Raw genomic sequence first — 19,013 nt, 5'->3', positions numbered from 1 at the left:
GACTTCTCCTGAAGTCATCAAACCATCCATTTGCCTTGCCCCGCGTCCCCTCGAGAGAAGGGGAACCCAGGAGCAAAGCCGGGACTCCCGCCCAGGACTAGCCCTCTTCCTCCCGGAGGAACCCGGCGCGGTCCTGGACCGCACTTACCTGCGGCGGGGCGGCGGCTCCAGAGTCGCGGCGCCCATGGCTTCGCGGGCCTCGGGCGTCCGCGCTGGGACACGCGAGTGGGTCAGCGCCGCCCGGAGCCTGTCGCGCTGCAGCCTCAGCCCGGGCTACGGTCATTGGGCCGGCGCGTCACGTGGACGGGGAGCGGGCGAGCCTCCCAGGCAAGGGTAACCCTTTACCTGCGCCTTGGCCCGGGTGCGCAGGCGACAGGAACAAGGGGACGTCCGGTGATCTATGTTTGAGTGAGCGGTCAGCGAGCCAGCCCGCTTTAGTTGCTAGATCGAACGCATATTGCTTGTCGCCTGCCTGATGGCTAGACAAACTGCACAGACGCCGCTGTGACGGTCGTTCCCAGGGGCTACAAACTTGCCTGTGCCCCAAAGGCCATTAGTGGGACACGTGAAAGAACCCTGGTTTCAGACCTCTTCCCTTGGAGTGTCAGGATATGGGACACTTCACCCAACACACTTTACCTAAGAAGGGTGGAGAACCGGTGCCTTAATCCTGAAATTCGGTTTAAGATTTCGGTCTTCGGTCCACCTGGCCCAGAAGCTGTGGAAAGCTGGCTTTCCCAGAAACCAGGAAAATGTGTTGAGCAATTGCGCCATCTAGCTTCCTCGCTTTCCTTTCCATGCTCAAGGCTCGCAGTGAGAGGATTAAAAGGCAATGCGGGGAGAAGCAAAGGAGAGGACTTCCCAAAGACCTCTAGAGTGTTTTGAGTCGGACATCTCCGCTGTCTTCACAGGCATTTGCCACACTCTATGGGAGAACACTCAGTGGTTTTCTTTCCTTTTTAATGCTAAAACACCTTTGCGCTTTCAAATGTAGATTTACGAGGGAAATCATACGTTGTTGAATGTCATTTATTGATTTGAAGAAAAAAAAATTCTTGTCACAATAAATGGCACTCAGGTTCAGTTTCCAGTCTTGTCAGAAATTTCATGGGATACTGGTCCATTTCTATATGAATTAGGTTTTTTGGATCAAAATGACTTTGGAATTTGTCTTGGGTTTTTAGAGTCAGTGGGGAGAAACTTTGAGGTTCATCTCAGTAGTAAAGAGAGGAAGGTAAGAAACTTGATAATGCCTTTAGTTTTCTTTTAACTCTTGGGTATTTAAAGTTCTTTTAAAGTAATTGTTTTGTTGAGAACTACATACACAATTTCATCTGATTGTTGTTTGCAACATCGCCAAAGCTTTCCAATGCTGCCATATTTAAAGATATCTTGTGGGTGGGGGGAAGTGTATGTGGGAATTCTCATATCAAAGGTGTGTGTGTGTGTGTGTGTGTGTGTGTGTGTGTGTGTGTGTGTGAAGGTATCTGGAGAGGTTCTCCAAGGTCATGCTTACTCACCTGCGAATTCCCGAGTGGCACCAGTCCTTGACCATTTCCTGCTCCAGCCACAAGGGTTGTGCCCTTGCACAAGTACACAGGGAACTTATTTTCTCCCTATTTTGACGCTGAGTCTGGAATTCTAGAATGCAAGAGCCATTTCATTTACTTCCATGTTCTTGGTGGAATGTGTGACCGGGTAAATGCTTGCTGACTGAATCCATTAGCTACTTCCGTATATTTGGAGAGAAACAAACAAACAAACAAACAAACAAACTTGGGCATTTCTAGTAACATCCACTGATCGTTAGTAAACTAGCTGAATCTCTCACCTGCAAACTAGTAAAGATCTTAGAAGTTACTGTCACCAAGTGACTACTGGGCACTGAGTTCTTTATTTTGATGTACTTGGAGAAAGCTAGCCAAGATGCTAGCGATGTACTGGAATTAGGTCCATGGTCCTTTCTTTTCACCTATAAATTTGGAATAATAATAGTACAAAACTCCTGAGACTGTTGTGTAGAGGCCATGGCTTTGTGCTTGGCAAAGTTCCCAGAATAGTTCTAGGACCCCTTCGGCACCTGGTCAAATTGAATAATTACCGGTAAGTGAGGTCTTCCACATCTGGCCAACCTCAGTAGTGAAAAAAATCAGTAGCACTCAAGTTGAAGTAGCTCATCTTTTATTCATACAAACGATACATACACAAGACTGTATATTGTTTGAACACTGAAATAATTTTCTAGTGTAACAACTCTGTAACAAAATTTTAACTAAATGTAACATTTATGAAAATATAAATCTCTGATTGGGTAATTCATCCCAACAATACAAAGTTTACATAAAAACATTCAACATGAGCTATCAGTTGCAAACATGTTAGGAAAAAAAAATCATTCAAGTCACTTGTTACACTCTAGAGGGTTTTTTTTTTTAATTTTTATTTTTACAGAGAACATTCACACACTACATGTAATCCACCTAGGCATTTAGTTCTTAGAAATGTATGGCATGAACGTTCAACTGATAAGAACAGGAATAAGAATGTGTTGGCTGAAGAGCTAGAAGTATGGACTCCAGATCACATGTATATAGATCTTAACCCTCCAAGGGCTTCCACCTACTGGCTGGTAGCTAAACTAGGAGGAATACATTGAACAAAGGTGGAATACAATTGGATTCTCTATGGGTTTAGATATTTTCCCTTTTCCTACTGTGTCAGCAATCAAGATGGCACTGTGTAATGTTTTGCTCATCTTACTCCCTGGCATCCCCACCAGGTTAACAGGCTACAGCAGAAGCTATTGCCGTCTTCATTTTGCAGTTCACAAGAGCAATAAACTCGGCGAGGATAGAGGTCAGACTACAGGTACATGCTGAGTCACAAGCAAAGCCAGGATGAAAACAAGCTGGTTCTTTGTTCAATGTTCCGATTTAAGTAAGTTCCACTCTGAGAGAAAATCAACCCAGTCACTACCACTGACGCCCTTCGGCGGCCTTCCTGGACATGCCACGTGGAGGACTTGGAAGGAAGAAAAATCACCTTCACCTTCTGAGATATATTTTCCATCAAATTGGTGGTCTTTTTTTTTTTTTTTTTAATGCCATTTCAAAGTTTCAGCTTTGAAACAGTAAGACTGGGAAAGTCCTCAATCTGGAAGTGGAACAGATAGAGAAGTGTACACACGGGGTGTGGAAGGGAGAAAGTGATTACAAACAGGGAATGATAGGAACCTTTGGACGTCCTTAAGATCTATGGGATATTTTAGCACGGAGACAGGCATATTCAGTTTGTCCCAGAGTGTTTGGTCGTGTATCTGCATTTTACACAGGAGAGAGGCGTAATGAGAGTAAGGCAATCAATGTCACCAGTGTTTCAGAGATGGCGTGCTTCACAAGCTTGCTTTTCTATTAAGATACTGCAGGGGTCTGGGAAACATGAGGCTCCCCAACAACTGACTGAAGAGTATGGACTCTTGTTACTACAACAAATAAATGGACAGACGCCTTGATCAAACTCGTAATGCCCTTTTCATAATTCTTTACACTCAGCACAAATATGCATGTCAAGAAAAGGCGTGAGAGGACTGTGGTTTCTCAGTAAGTGGGATTCTTTTGCAATCCACGAAAGAAACAGTTTTAAAAAATTACACATCCCATTGCACAGAAACCCTTGCATGCAGTTGTTGTGAGTGTGTTTTGATGAAGACCGACTCTCCATGTTCAATAGCCCTATGATAATGGTAGTTAGCTCTTGTCCTGGTCTGTTCACCATCTCACATGCTTTCTGTGCTGTCCTGGAAAACCAAAACACATCTGGACATCTTTCTTACACAATGTTGCACCATTAGACCTCTTGCGTTTACACAGTTGTCAGGATCGAGGAACGTAAAGAGATATTAAGGCTGCTTTTGGCTGTCACACCCCCACTCAGAGTCAAATGGTCCTCTGCCATCACGATTTCAACTGGCTTCTGTAGAGCTAATTCTAGTCCAACTGGTCTACCTATAACTACCTCTAGCTTCTCTCATCTGAATCAATGTAGTGAATTGTGCTGATTCTTATTACACAGCAAATTTAAAAGATTTTATTTGCTCTCTTCTGGGGGGAGATGACCATTTCACCATCTTTTCTGGAAGTTCTCTATTTCGCTAATACATTTGGACAAAAAGATGGCACCCAAGTTGAGCCTCATAGTTCTGTTCCTTTCATGAGGATATTAGTAAACTGAGAATTCCAGCATCTTTTCTGCTTTTAAGAAATGAGCAGCTCATCATTTGTGTCCAGAAGATGCACTTTGCTTTTTTTTTTTTCTGTCATACATGGATTATGTATTTTGGTTGAGTAGGATAAACATCATGTCAGTTATCTGGTGTGTAGCTGTGGCTCCTGGATTCTAGGGCAGCACACACTCGGTCATAACAAGAATTGTGTTTCTTGGAGGGTGTTGCCTCATTGGACTCAGAGGAGTCACTCACGGTGATGGGGCTGTCTCTTGCAAAGACCTCAGTGGACTCTCGCCATAAGCAATCCACAGACACTTTAAAGGAGTAGCTGTTCGACTTTGGTCTGGACGCCTGCGTTGCATTGTTGAAAATCTGTCTGCTATTCGATGTGGCAATTTTGATCTTCAGCGCAGCATCTACACGATCCACAACGGTGTATATCCCTATACTCCCATCATCAAAGCCGACGATGATGTTCAGGTGTCTCTGAGAAAGTGCAAGGAAAGTTGGTGTTTTGTATAGGGAGCAAGCACCGATGTTTTTGCCGTCAGCCAATCTCATCACAATTAAGCTAGAAATCGCATCGTTTTCCTCCTCCTCCTCCCCATTCCGGAAACAAATATACACCAGGTAGCGGCCATCTCGAGAGAGCCTCTGCCTCCAGATGACTCCAGAGGCGTGAACCACCCGTAGCTTTCCACTGTGTAAATCCAGCACATTGATATTTTCATCTCCCCGGGATATAATGCCTAGCTTCCCATTGGGAGAAATTTCAAAATCCTCCAGGTTTTTCAAGAAGTTGCTTGGAAGCTGCACACGCCGACAGATCACTTCATCAGTCAGGCTCCAGAGGTTCACGGTCTCGGCTGACGTGATAAACACGATGACGTCAGGACAGTCGGGGATCAACTTGAAATTCACGATGGTGATCCCGTCCTCGCAGCAGAATTTCTTGGTGATACTTCCGGTCCAGAGACTGACTGCCAGCACTTTGCTTTTCGTCATTCCCACCACGAAGGTGTTGGCAGAGGTAATGAAGGCGTTCTGCAAAGTGGTCAAGATGTTGCAGACTCTGTGGCCTGTGGCCAGCCTCCAAACTCTGGAGGCATTCTCCTCACAGAGAGAGACCACAAACTGGTCGTTGTGGGTGATCAGCAGCTGAGAGATTCTCTGCCCATTAATTCGGAAGAGGTTTTCCCCACTGCTGGTGTGCCAGACGTACTGGCTGCTTTTGTCGTCTGATGTCACCATTAGGTCCCCAGTGGACGTTAACACACAGTGTTCGACGATCCCTTCGTGCTTAAATACCGCTTCAATGAACCCACTGCTGAAGTTCCATTTATGAACACACTCGGAGCCATCGAGAGAGTAGATGATCTCCCCCCTGGCCGGCAACACCAGACTCTGGATGGGTTTTCCAGTTTTATCGATATTGGACATAGCTGTGATTATGTCTATATCCCAAATGGAAAGAACGCCACTGGTTGATAAAGACAGTAGCATATTGTGGTGACTGGATTTTACCAACTTAACGATGGTACCCGAGCTTTCCTGCAAGCTCGCCAGGCACTGTCCTGTGTCCCGCCTCCAGAAGAATACCGCTGGGGTATTCTCCATGGTTGCGATGATACAGTCCCCGTTTTTGGATAGCACGGCAGATATAAAGCGCTCGTTGTGCCTGGCTCGGAATTTTTCAGCTACCTTCCACATGCCGGTGTCTAAGAGCTCAATGCTGAGAGCTTTACAGATCAGAATCGCACTTTGGTCCTCCGAAAGCTCAATGCTCACCACCTCGCTGTCTTCCTTTCGACAGTCAAAGTCTTCAGTCAGCTGGGGGTTGGATATGTCCTCCGTATTCCAAACGGAGAGACTTCCCTCACTGTCTACCATAACCATCTCTTGAGCTGTGTCCAAGATGAGAAGAAACTTCACAAAACCACCTGAAAATTCTGACGTCACGGTACATATTTTTTCTCCACTCCCTAAGTGGAAAATGGTGGTATTGTTGAGGTACTGGCCACAGAAAGCATACACCCCATCCAGGGAGCATTGGACACATGTCACCTCATACCAGCAGTGGAACTGGTAAAGGGGCCATCCATAGAGCAGGTCAATGACAGTGACATCTTTGCTGGCCTCTAGCCATGCAAGGGCGTGGTTGACCGAGAGTGTAAATCCATTGATGTAGGTGGAGCCACTTCCGTGCTTGGTCCCTTTGATTTCCACTTCAGACAGGAGACAGGAATTGACGTTGTCATAAATCAGCAAGGTGTTGTTTGTTGTAGCAACCACAAGGTACTTCTCATCACTGCTCAGCTTCATGCCCAGGATAACGGACTGGGCTGTAGTGATTTGCCGGAGGAGCTGACGAGTTTCTACATCCCAGGTGCTGATGGAACCATTTTCCAGAGCTGTGAGAACAGTGCTGGGGTTACAGGTGGGGAGGATCTCTGTGACGTGCAGGTGGCTGGATGCTAAGGGGAGGCGCTCGGGGCTGTATGTCACATCCATGGATGAATGGAGAGGAACGATGGAGCAGTATTTGGGTCCGTCTTTGTCACATTCTAAAAGAAGGTGTCTAAGTTTGGGCAGGGAACTCACAACAGGCAGCAGCCTTTGCTGAAGCTCTGCTGAGAGGGAGCCTGGGAACGCAATGACCTTGTTTCTGATGCTACGGAGTGTGCTGGCCAGGAACTTCAGCTCCTTCTCTTGCGAGTAGTTGTAAGCCAGTTCTATGTCGGCAAGCACTTTTTCAAACTGGCCAATTTTGATCATGGTGTAAAGCCAGCTGAAGTTCATGATGATTCCATAAAGGAGGTCATCGGTTTTCCCACACCTGGTCAGGTGATACAAGAGTTCAGACATTTTCCGGTGATTGACAAAAAAGATGTCGGGCTCTAGTGGGTTACACTGGAAAACCCAGGGCTGGTCGGGGGCCTGCCTGTCAAAGGATGCTTGTTCCATGAAGTGCTTTTCTTCCTCAAGCAGACTTCTGTTCTCTAAGTCGAGGCAGCCATTCAAGCAGGGGTCTTCCAGGCAGAAAGCTTTCCTCCTGCCTCCCGACCACACCCCTAGAAAGTAGTCTGCCAGGATTGAGTGCATCTCACGAAGGTTGCTGTCTTCCTGCAGGTACAGCTTCTGAGCTATGAGCTGCAGGTGTCTGTTGGCCCAGACTAAGAGGGTGACATTCTTCACATGTCTTTCTATTAAGTACCCATTGAGACCCTCCTTGAGCCTTGCAATATACAGGTAAGGTACTCTCAGGGGATTGCTAGGTCTGGTGTTCTCATTGAGTTCATTCATAACACTGTTGTCCAGAGCTAACACGTCTTCCAGTTCCATTTCACTCAAACCCGTTTTGGCCATGGTGATGTAACCCAGAGCCCTGGAGACCAGTTTCTGACCACACTTCTTCTCCAAGGACCAGAATAACTGCTCTATGCTTTCGTGGACAGTCACGCAGAGGGAGGACTCGTCGACATCCTTGTGAGATCTCCAGTGTCTCACCTCTCTGAAAGTTAGGTTCACAAACATAGGCAGCGTGCACTTGGAGAGTGCGTTATTTACATAAATCTGCTGGCCAGATGTGACCTTCCTTTTGACCCTCAGCAGCTGGTGTTTGAGGACCTGACTGCACATCTTTCTGTCCCGGGGAATCAGCTCAATGTAGTTGTCTTCTTCATGGATAAGGCACCGGAGTTTCTGCAGGATCCCGTGTTTGTTAGGCAGTGTAGAGAGGATGATCCGCACAAAGCGGGGAAGATGAGCAGGCAGCCACCAGAGCTTCCTAGCCTCGTCGGTCTCTGAGAGCTGCTCTAGGGCATCCAATATTATCACCAGAGGTCTCTGCAGCGAAGACTCGTTCAACAGGTTTATAAACAAGTCACGAAGGTCATGGATCTTCTTAGGAAAGCTTTGAACCAGACACCGGTAGTTGACCGCCAGTTGTTCACAGACACTTAGAAGAAGTGTCCTCAGATCAATACTCATGTCTGTTGTTCCTAGAAATCTCACAATGACAACTGGGTCAGAGTCTGGCCCTGTGTCTTCATGTAGCCAGCCATAAGCCTAAAACATACAAGCAGAATTTAGAACAGCGCTGTGCCTTTATGCAGCCATAATCAACGAGGTTCCCTTCTGGAGCTCAGACTAACACTATCCTTGCAGAGAAAAAGCCCTGGTCTAATAAATTCACAGGCCACCTGGGAAGGCCAAAGTTCTGCTACTAAACTCATGCACAGATCTGTAGGTGGGACTCACGGGTAGCAATAGTACTTCTTAACCATAAGGAAATATTTGTCTGAGTTCTAAAAGCCAGAGTGTTTAATGACCATAAATCTGAGCGCATAGTCTGCTCATTGTTTTCATCTAAATCCCTAACTTTTGGTAGTTGTTAGCATATAGTATATACTTAGTGCTTCTTTAATAGCTAACTTAAGTAATGATTTACAAATTGCATGGAGTGAATGTTTTTGTTAATTCCATATGTGGATGGCCAATTTTTAGTTAATTAGAATGAAACAAAATATTCACTACCAGTATTATATTGAATAGAATCTTCTGTAACTGAGTGGTATTTTTGTGATTCTACAGGGTCATCATTGTGATAATTATTTCCATCATAAAAAAAAATCTATAATTTGAGATGAGAGAGATGGCTCTCAGCTAGGAGTGACTACTCTTGGTTTATAGCACCAACATCAGTTGACTCACAACTACCTGTAAGTCCAGCTTCAGGAGACTGGTACCCCTTTGGCCTCTAAGGATATTTGCACTCATGTTCTCATACCCATACACAATACACATAATTAAGAAGAAAAATAAATCATTAAAATCTACATAATACTGTTTGTAAGAGGTTAGTTAATTACTGTGCTTTCAAGTATTCCACTGTACAGACAGGTGGCCAAGGGCACATGGATTGACAGTGATTTTTAATAAGAGAGGAAGCTGACACTCAGGCTAGATCACTAAATGCTTCAAGTGGAACGATCATTAGAAGCAAAACTGAAGTAGAGCCATATCTAACATACATTCTATATTCCCTCCCTCCCTCCTCTTCCCCTCCCTCCCTCCCTCCCTCCTTCCCTCTCTCGTTCCCTTCCTTTCCTCCCTTCTTCCTTCCCTCTGTTCTACCCTCCCTTCCCTCTTTCTTTTTTTCCTCCCTTCTTTGTAGAGCTAAGGGAATAAAGCATATATGGACCAGCAAAATTCACTATTTTTTTTTTCTTTTTATGGCTGAAGAGTCAAAGTGGAGAAGGAATTTGATCAGAGTGCAAGAGTCCCCATGGAGTATTTTAGGGAGATTAAAGCCTTTCAGCTGTTTTATTACCAAGAATGCTCTTTAAAAAATAAGCTATGAATTCTATTATAATTCTATTATTTACTATATGTAGATTTTTTCTATCAATTAGGAATCTTGGATCTTTGAGATAGTTCAGAGTAAGAAAAAAAAAGTAAGATTCAAGGTCTATGGGTGTGAGTTGGGTAATGGGTGTGAGATGCCCGTTGGAGACAAGAACACTAGACAGTGAAACTTGCTGCAGACACATAGCTAGTCATTCACCAGTAGAGGCAAATGGTGAGAAGGGGGCGGGGCAAAGAAACTGGTAAGGAAAACCCTGGACTATGTGTATCCAGATAGGCACAACTGAACCAGATCTCCAGAAGACAGCCCAGTCATCACTAAAGATGGACTCTGTATGACCAGCATCCTGCAGAGTAGTGATAGATGCTTCTCGGTATGTGCACATCAGCCTGTCTCGTGCAACCTGTGAACATGTCCCATGCATGCACATGAAGACACACAGCACAGGGATCTTCTACTCCATCAGTTCAACAATATCTGTTCCTTGTAACAGGAAGGAAATCCCCATCAAAATTCTCATGTGCCCTCCGCTGTGTCATCAGTGCGCTCGTGAGAAAGAATCCTGAAGTTTGAAGATACACATATGGGCTCGTCAAACCAGAGATTAAAGTCTCTCTCCTTCTCTCTGCCGTCCCCCGAATTTATTCTGATAGGACATGGTGCCTAAGGTCAGGTTTCTACTTCATCTTGTGCTTAACTAAAGAAGTGGTTGGATCTTCTCACACAAGCATAAAAAGCAGACGATCATGATGAACTAAAACATGGCCAATTAGGTTAAGATTGATATGCCCGATTCTCATCTGTACATTTGCTCTGGCACCAAATCCCCACAGGAGGTGCAATGCAGAAACCCTGTTTTTGTCCTCGTGGTGACCAATTTGATATTGCGCAGCCCACAGCGGACTACAGGACTATTCAGAGAATTAGATAAGGCTCTGCTAGACAGCGTACAGAAGAACGACAAAGCAGTTCTAAGTGACCACCAGACTCGTAGAAGCTGTTCTATTTTAACACCAAGTGTAAAGGAAATTAAAGTGGATCTGGTTTAGCAGAGTTTAGGCTGACATGGCAAGGTAGTAGATACTACATTTTAAAATGAGGTCGTAGAATTGTTATCCCAGCCTGGGTCTTTTGGTCTAGGGTTCCAAGGGCCAAAGAATACCTGGGTATTTCCCATGAACCCAAGAAGTGGGAGATGGTCATGGTGTCACTGACCAAAACAAGGACCTACTTACTGTTCCGTTCACTGATGTCATAGGCAGAACTGTTATCTTGGCCTGGATCGTTTAGTCTAGGGTTCTGAGGGCCAAAGAGTACTTGGGTATTTCCCATGAACCCAATGTGAAGCTTCAAGAAGAGGGAAATGGTAAGGCTTGGTGCTTACCCCCAAAGACTATAGACATTTGTTAATGAATGTCTAAGACGTGATAAAACAATGAGCAAGAAAAAGATGCAATGCCCTGCATTTAGGGAGCATACAATTAGTGAGATACAATTAGTGGGTCCAGGCTTGGAGGTGCAGGAGAAGAAACTTCTGGAAACGATGGGAAGGACTCAGAAGAGACAGTGTTTCCTAAAAGTTTGGTGCTCATTCACAGCAGGATGGGTCATGTGATAACTTCCTGGGTGACTCCACTTTCTAGAACTTTCACACTACAACTCAGTAGAGATTATAAATGTGGTTAGGGTTAGGAAAAGAGGGAGGGAAAATGCCATGTCAATAAAAATATTCATGCTCTTATACCTACAGTAGGTTGTTTGACTGTGGTAGGCCTCAGATGAAGGAGAAAATTATAGACAAAAGTGTTATCACCGTAGATGGGACATACTTATTGTTGGATTGAGATTGATTTAGTGACTAGAGAAACTGGAAGATGAGGTTTTGCATGACAGGGATGATAAGGGTTTTCAAGATTGGGTCTCCTTTCATCCTAATGAGGTGGTGGGTGGGGATAGGGAGTCACAATAGAAAGTGGTTTTATAGTCCTGTCCCACGCATCCTGTTCTCACAGCACATCTGTTACACTGGCAGAAAAGGAACACAGAAGTAGCCATCCTAGAAAGTCTAGTTACAGTTCAGATAGCAAGCACAGAAAATTGAATTTTATCATGTTATTGTTTTCCCCAAAGGGGGAAAATATTTCTAAAAACAGAAGGGAAAGTGTAGATTTATTTTTTTTTATTTTTATTTATTTATTTTTACCTTTTTTGCTACTTCAGCTAGCAGTAGGGTCTTCCCAGTGCATGGTCCCCCATACACAACGAGAGGGTTGATATGCCCGGTTTTGCTCGGAAGGATGTATTTATGCAAGATGTTTAGCGATTCACATTTGTATTCGTAGAAGGAGGCATGTGTTTTACACAGCGAGGAGTGCTGCAGGATTTCGTCGTACAGCGTATCGGTCTCTGTGTCAAAGCTCTGCTGTACTGTCGCCTGGATTATATCAATCATGTCTTCATAAAATTGCTTACCAAGTCCTTCTATGTAATGGTTTTCTATCTCTTGGGAATAGCCCAGTTTCATGTCACAGTGAGTGACAGATGTGTACACTCTCAGATTAGAGGATGCGACAATGGTAGGAATGAATTCATCCCTGAGTTTTATCAGCTTCTCTTGAGCTTCCGGGTCACGGACGATTCTTGGTTCTGTTCCGGTTATGTCCATGTACTTTCCCATCTCTGGGATTTTCACGAAGCGTTCGATGTTAGCAATCTTCCTGATGTAGCATACACACTTCTTCAGGAAGGCTGGAGTTTGCTTGCCTAGAGCAAAGTCAAATTCATCCTCGATAGCTGGAAGAAGATAAGACAGGGTTTATTGCCTTGAATGATGGAACCATTGCCCAAATTCCCAATATGTAGCTCTTAGTCATTTTGAGGGACATTATTTGGCTTATAATTTGTAGAGATGCAACTGGTGGAGTCATTTCTTAAGTTAGCATTAGGTTTCTCCTAAGCATGTAGAACCTAGAAGAATAGATTTTTTTTTTGTAAATAATTTTATTTCTTTCCCAATGGGAAGGAAAAGTCTAAGACCAGCTTGATAAGGCAAGCATGCCGGGTTCATGGTGATGAGTTCTAAGAGGTAAGTTTAATTTCCCTCTCTAACTAGCTTTAGCCCTTTTAAGTCTCTCTCTGTGGGGCCAGGAAACATGGAGGTAGCTAGGTGACATAGCTAGGTGACATAGCTAGGCTCCTGGTTCCTTTCCAGGCCACCCTTTCTAATGCAGTGTCATCTTTTAGTTTGAGGTGTATTGTAACCTAAACAAATGGGCTGAAATAGAAACGAAAAAGCACATGCTAAAATAAAATATAACTGTGTTCTGAATTCTGGTCTATCTTAACAATCCATGATACTGTTCAATTTCATGGGCTCAGAAAGGTATAGAAAATGACTTATAGGGGCTGGTGAGATGGCTCAGTGGGTAAGAGCACCCGACTGCTCTTCCAAAGGTCTGGAGTTCAAATCCCAGCAACCACATGGTGGCTCATAACCATCCGTAACAAGATCTGACTCCCTCTTCTGGAGTGTCTGAAGACAGCTACAGTGTACTTACATATAATAAATAAATAAATAAATCTTTAAAAAAAAAAGAAAAAAAAGAAAATGACTTATATAAGATATCATTTCTTCTGAACTAAACCACATCTTATAGTACATAGAGGTGCAGAGAAGTAAGCATGCCTTGTAAGTCCCTCCCTCCCTCCCTCCCTTCCATTTGTTTCTTTCCTCCCATCCTGGTTAGACTTTTTATCAGCTAGACACAAACCCCATGGGAAGAAGGAAGTCAATGGAGAACACACCTCTGACAGAGGCTTCCCTGCCTGTCTGTGGAAGGTTACAAACTAGTCAGTAATGAGGAGTGTGACTGCCTGGTTGTGTGTGTGTGTGTGTGTGTGTGTGTGTGTGTGTGTTTGTGTATGTGTGTGTAAGTGTGTGTGTGTGTGTGAGTGTGTGTGTGTATTTGTGTGACTTTGTATTTGTGTGTGTGTGTGAGAGCATGTGTGTGTATTTGTGTGACTTTGTATTTGTGTGTGTGAGTGTGTGTGATTGTATATTTGTGTATGAATGTGTATGACTGTATTTGTATGTGTGTGTGTGTGTGTTTTCTATTTTAATATAAAGTTAAGTCCTGGCACATCTTTCTACAGTTCCATACCCTCCTCCCCGGTTTCCCATGTCACCCCTAAGGTTCGTCAGACAGCCACCTCCGTCCCTGTTGTCACCCTCCCCAAACCTGACTTTCTTGTTGTTCACGAAGTTCCCAGAATAAAGCCTTGCCCGTGCTGGGTTTTCTGAGAGGCAGGCTGATGGATGGTTAGGATGCTGTGATTTTGGAGAACTGGAAAGTTGCAGGTCCAGCACCAAATTATCTTAGATTACCTTTAGCCCGACACATTGCCTATTACTGCCCACTCTGGCTTTGTCCAAACATCTTTTCTGCTATCAGGAAAGATGTTTTCTGGAATGTACATACAAACTGACCCTGAGATTCCATTGATTTACAGTTGAAGAATGTTGTCAGGCAACATTGAATGCCTATAGCAGGTAATTCCCTTCTGTGCCGTCGTAACCCACCTACTTGATGTTTCTATCAATGGCTTTGAAAATGCCTTGATCTATTGCTTTCTTTTGTAGCTCTCAAAGCTTCAGGAAACGGCTACCGAGTTATACATGGCATTTGAAGTCATCGCAGCCTGTGCTCCCAGCTGTGGTGATTTGTGTCTGGCTCCAGAATAAACCCCCATTTTCTTGGCTGAGAGCTGTGCTTGTGCTTGGCACCCAGTCTATTCCCTCTGAGGGATTCCAACCATTTGGTCCCACTGCCTGTAATCTCCACCTTAGAGAGTCATGATCCTGATAACTCTGATTCTTTCCATGTTAAATTAAAAAAAAATCAGCAACTAAGCTCCTCATATCTCTACAAGAACCCCAGCATCCCTCCTCAGCCACTATTTTTTTTAAAAATAATTATGTTCCATTCAAGTTGCAAGTTATTTAATTTCTGAGACAATCTTGCTCATTTATTTCTTGGTAATCATTTCTTGGCCTCCCTGAAATCAGTTTCCAGGAGAGCAGAGACCTCCCTTATCCATTACTGTCTCCTCAGAGCTTGCATCAGGGTTGACCAGGATAGGTCTCCACACAGAGCAAATGGGAGTCGAAGAGGGAATGATTTGCTCAGCCGAGAAACAACTGCAGAGTCTTGGCTATTATACCCAGCCAACTTTGAACTTCTTCTAAAAATTACACTTGCTAGAGAAGCCTTCACGCTAAGGAAAGGACTTCCTGTGAGCTGACCCTTGTCTTTCTGGGATGTGGAAGCATTTATCAGTTTAAATTTGCTTGGTACCAAACGGGCTTAAATTTAAAGACTCCTGAGAGGGATGCTGTGCATGCTTCCGGCTTTCACCCATTTCTTAATTTTCTGAAGGCGTGTGGGTAATTACCTGAGAACAGGTACCTCTTAGCCTGGCTGGGCTTCATTTTCCCCTGTTCATGCAGCAGTTTGACAGCAGCTTTAAATATCGTTTTGATTTCATCCGATATTTCTTGCCATGGTCTCTCATGTTCACTACTGGCAGAAGGCTGTGTCTAGGAAAAGGTGAAAGTGGGGAGTTAGTCTCAAAAATTATGAAGGATAAATCAGTATTCAAGAGCAAGATTGGATTATGCCAATTTTATGAAAGTTGGTCTCTCCAGCGTCTCATTTGATCCTCTTTTCTCCAATAATCCTGAAGTAAGACATCATCCCCACATTACAGGTGAACTTGCCCTGGTTACATGAGGCCTGACCCAGACCATGCTTGTTTCCTAGGCTTGGCTGTAGTTCCTATTGGTTATCTATCTCTCAGGAGTCTGATTCCCATTTCTTCTGGCAATGTTGGAACATAAGATGTAATTGAAAATGGTCACCAAAATTCCATCCTTGGAAGATGTTAATGTCACTTTTTATTGAGCCCCAGGTAGTTCTTGAGGGATTGGGTTCTTATGAAAAGGATCACCCTAGCTTTTCAAGCTCTCTGGCTTTTTGTCTCACCATGAGATTTCTTTTGCATGAGTTTCTACTGTCATATGATCAAGAAGGCTCTTATTAGGGCCCAAGGGGACGGAGGTGCCCGCCTTGGATTTTTAAAGCCCCAAACTGTGAGCTAAAGGAAATTTTTTCCTTAGAAAGCAGCCAGGCATTTATATTTCTGTTATAGTAATATAATAGCAAATGGGCTTCAGACATGTTTTTTTTTTATTTACTATAGCTTTCCCTCTTGTACTTTGACTTTTATAGCAATATAATCTTTATAGTGTCCTCTGAAAAAAAGAGAAGAAAGTTAAAGGGCAGGCATTTGTGTGTCGCCATACAGCTTTAGGTTTTTGGCTTCTTTTTTTTTTTTTGTAATCGTCTAAGAAAGAAAGTGGTGAAATTGTTTAACAGGAAGGAAAGATATAGTCTTGGAACATTTACAAAGTCTTACTCATGCATTTATTTATTTCACATTGATTATGAATGATTTATATGTAAATAGCTGTGGACATTTTGAGAATGACTTACATTTCCCTGGAGGATCATAGAAATAAGTGGAGACAAAGCAAACAAACAGTCACATAGGAGCAAGTGTCCCCAGACCACTGTGCGAAACAGCTCTGCGGTTTCACCTTCTATCCTACTTACATTTACTCTTATATATTCAACCCTGGGATGCTTTGGGTTCACTTTAACAGCCCTATCCAAAAGAGCACTATTGTTATAGATATGTTAAGTAATGGCTGTGTGTATATGAGGAAAACAATGACTTTGACATGATTGCATCAGCATGAAGAAGATATCAGAGGAACAAACATGTAAGAATGAAGACCATGGCTAACCTATCATTGTTCTCCTCTTGAAGTTGTCTGGGTACCAGCTATATCAAGGATGCTCTCTTTGAAAGACAGATGGATCTCAGTCTTCTGAAAATCCATCTGCTCATTCAAATGATTAACCAGAACTACTGTGTCTCTCCCCTTCACTAAGTTTTAGAAGGCATATATTAGATATACTTAGGAGCCAAGTTGGTTAGGAGAGACATAGACCATTTTTATCTATGACTCTATACAAAATACAAGTACATAAACCGTTGAAAGTGTTCAAGGAGAACTATCAAATATGTACTAAAATGTACAACAAAGAGTTCATAAAAAAGTGATGCATATTTTTAAAAGGTTCCGTAAAATGAAAATGAATGCACAAACAGTATAAACAACACCCCACATCCACCCCCCCACAACTTTCATAAAATAAAAAATATAACTGTTGGATTTGGAAATCAGCATACTAACGGAGTAGAAAACAACTGAAGAGAACATCAATGAACTGGAATAAAGACCTGAAGTCCTTTTATGGAAGAGAGGAGAGAAAATTGATATTGTGGGGAAGAATGGAGATACTGAGATAGACCTAGACTGTCTAGTGCAAATTTGAGGAACCAACAGGGAAATCCGAAGTGCTTTAGTTTGCTTCCTGTTGTTGTGATAAACACTGTCACCAAAGCACAGGAGAAGAAGGGGTTTCTTTGGCGTTTACATCCAGGTTATAATCCGTTATTGTGGGACATTAAGGTGAAGCTCAAGCAGGAACTGAAGCAGACCACAGGGAGGAATGCTGCTTACTGACCTACTCCCTGGTTTATGCTCAGCCTGCTTTCCTACGTATCCTGGGACCACGTGCTCACAGTGATGCCCTCCTGCATCAACGAGCAATTAAAACAATGCTATACAGGCAGGCTCACAGGCCCATCTGATGGAGGCTCGTCTTTCATTGAGATTCCTTCTTTCCAAGTGTCATTAGGTTGAGCCAAGTTGACAATAAGAACTAACCAGAACAGGAGGTAGTAGAAGATACACTGGTAAGATAACAGTGGAATGATTTTGAGAATTAATAGGATATGTGAATTTGCACATTACAGGCACATAATCTGATTGACATATGACAACCAGAGCTAACGAAATCATAATGTCTTCAGATCCCCTGAGAGCATTTGTAACTGATGACTGTCATTAGTGTAATTTACAATCTACCCCAGACAGAAGGAAAATCATCTTAGAGAGAAAGTCAGAGAAAGCAGACTTACTGAGTTTTTGTTGCTTCTTGGCACCTCCAGCCTGGGTCTGAGGTAATAGGCTGCTGGCACAGAGTTCTCATCCCGACAGTACCAATCTTCCAGTAACTTGGTCTCTAATTTTGCCTCGACAGCAGCATCCAAAATCATTTCAAACTCTGAAGCTTCAACTTCCCCAGGGATTCGAATGTTCCCATATTTTTCACCTAAGAGGCCCTGTGTATCAACCAGAAAGTTCATTTTACACCTACAGCACACTTAGCGACACTCAGTGAATATTCGTAAAGAGCAAGACACATTGTTAGGTCAATTCTTTCTTATCATCACAGTGTATAGTTGACTTCATAAATAAAGTCAGACCAACTGTAACTGCTCAATATACTGAGAGATTTGTTTACCTATTCTGTCAGACATGACAAATTCAAAAGTTTTACAGCAAATCCTTCAAAGTTTAAATAGCGAAACAAGAGCTGTTCTACTCTGAGATTTGTTTCTGGCAAAGAAAAAATGGTGAACCTTACAAAATTCTAAACATGCAAAGCCTCCAATGTTGGAGTTGCTCTGCCCAGAACGGTGGTATGACTCTCAGCCCCAGATTCACACAGCCAGCAAGGACAGAAGGCAATGCGGCTTTGCCCAGCACTAGTTAGTCCTAGCCCAACGAGACAGTTCAGATTTGTACATAGACAACTGGCCCCAATTAAACAGGCAAAAAGCTCCTCAGAAAAACAAGCAAAAAATAAAATAAAAACAAACAAACAAAAAATAACCAACCAAACAAAAACAAAACAAAACAAAACAACCCAAATACCTAAACACAAAACATAAAAAACAAACAAATAAAAAGCCTTAGTGCTCTATGAAGGTAAGGCACCCACATAGTGCGAATGGCCAGGTAAACTAAGACATTATTTCCCTGTGCTCTGAGACTTGTCCATAAGACTAGAGAGTGGTCCATCACAGGGCATACTATTGTCCAGAATACTTTTTAAAATGTAGATTCCTGAGTCCCTACTCAGACTTAAAACACCGCAGGGGAACATGGGAGAAAGATCAGACCAGGAATCTACATTTATTATTATTATTATTATTATTATTATTATTATTATTATTATTATTGTTGTTGTTGTTGTTAAAGCAAAGCTAGAGTTTATTAAGAGGAGACTAATGTGGATTTAAATTTAAGCACAGAGAGAGAGATAGAGAGAAAGAGAGAGAGAGAGAGAGGAGAGAAGAGAGAAGAGAGAAGAGAGAAGGGAAGGGAAGGGAAGGGAAGAGAAGAGAAGAGAAGAGAAGAGGAGAGGAGAGGAGAGGAGAGGAGAG

General features: G+C 43.2%; 2 protein-coding genes across 3 annotated transcripts in view; both read right to left on the bottom strand.

Annotated features, from left to right (window-relative positions):
• Positions 1 to 380, bottom strand: part of C13H4orf19 (chromosome 13 C4orf19 homolog) — a 79,032-nt gene extending 78,652 nt beyond the window's left edge. Inside the window, exon 1 of the mRNA XM_021211259.1 lies at positions 149 to 380. The gene's annotated coding sequence lies outside the window, so the exon portion shown is untranslated. The remainder of the gene's footprint in view (positions 1 to 148) is intronic.
• Positions 381 to 4,300: 3,920 nt separating this feature from the next.
• Nwd2 (NACHT and WD repeat domain containing 2) overlaps positions 4,301 to 19,013 on the bottom strand; it is a 158,324-nt gene continuing 143,611 nt past the window's right edge. For both annotated transcript variants that reach the window (XM_021210921.2, XM_029545396.1), the window contains 4 exons: positions 17,703 to 17,906; positions 15,045 to 15,189; positions 11,797 to 12,386; positions 4,301 to 8,293 (listed from right to left, as the gene is read on the bottom strand). In XM_021210921.2, the coding sequence (XP_021066580.1) occupies positions 4,361 to 8,293; positions 11,797 to 12,386; positions 15,045 to 15,189; positions 17,703 to 17,906 (4,872 nt within the window). In that variant the 3' untranslated portion in view covers positions 4,301 to 4,360. The remainder of the gene's footprint in view (positions 8,294 to 11,796; positions 12,387 to 15,044; positions 15,190 to 17,702; positions 17,907 to 19,013) is intronic.

The sequence above is a fragment of the Mus pahari genome, chromosome 13 (assembly GCF_900095145.1).
Source record: "Mus pahari chromosome 13, PAHARI_EIJ_v1.1, whole genome shotgun sequence".
Taxonomy (NCBI): Eukaryota; Metazoa; Chordata; class Mammalia; order Rodentia; family Muridae; genus Mus; species Mus pahari.
Note: the sequence above shows the minus strand (reverse complement) of the source record. Positions and strands in the feature narration are given on the sequence as shown.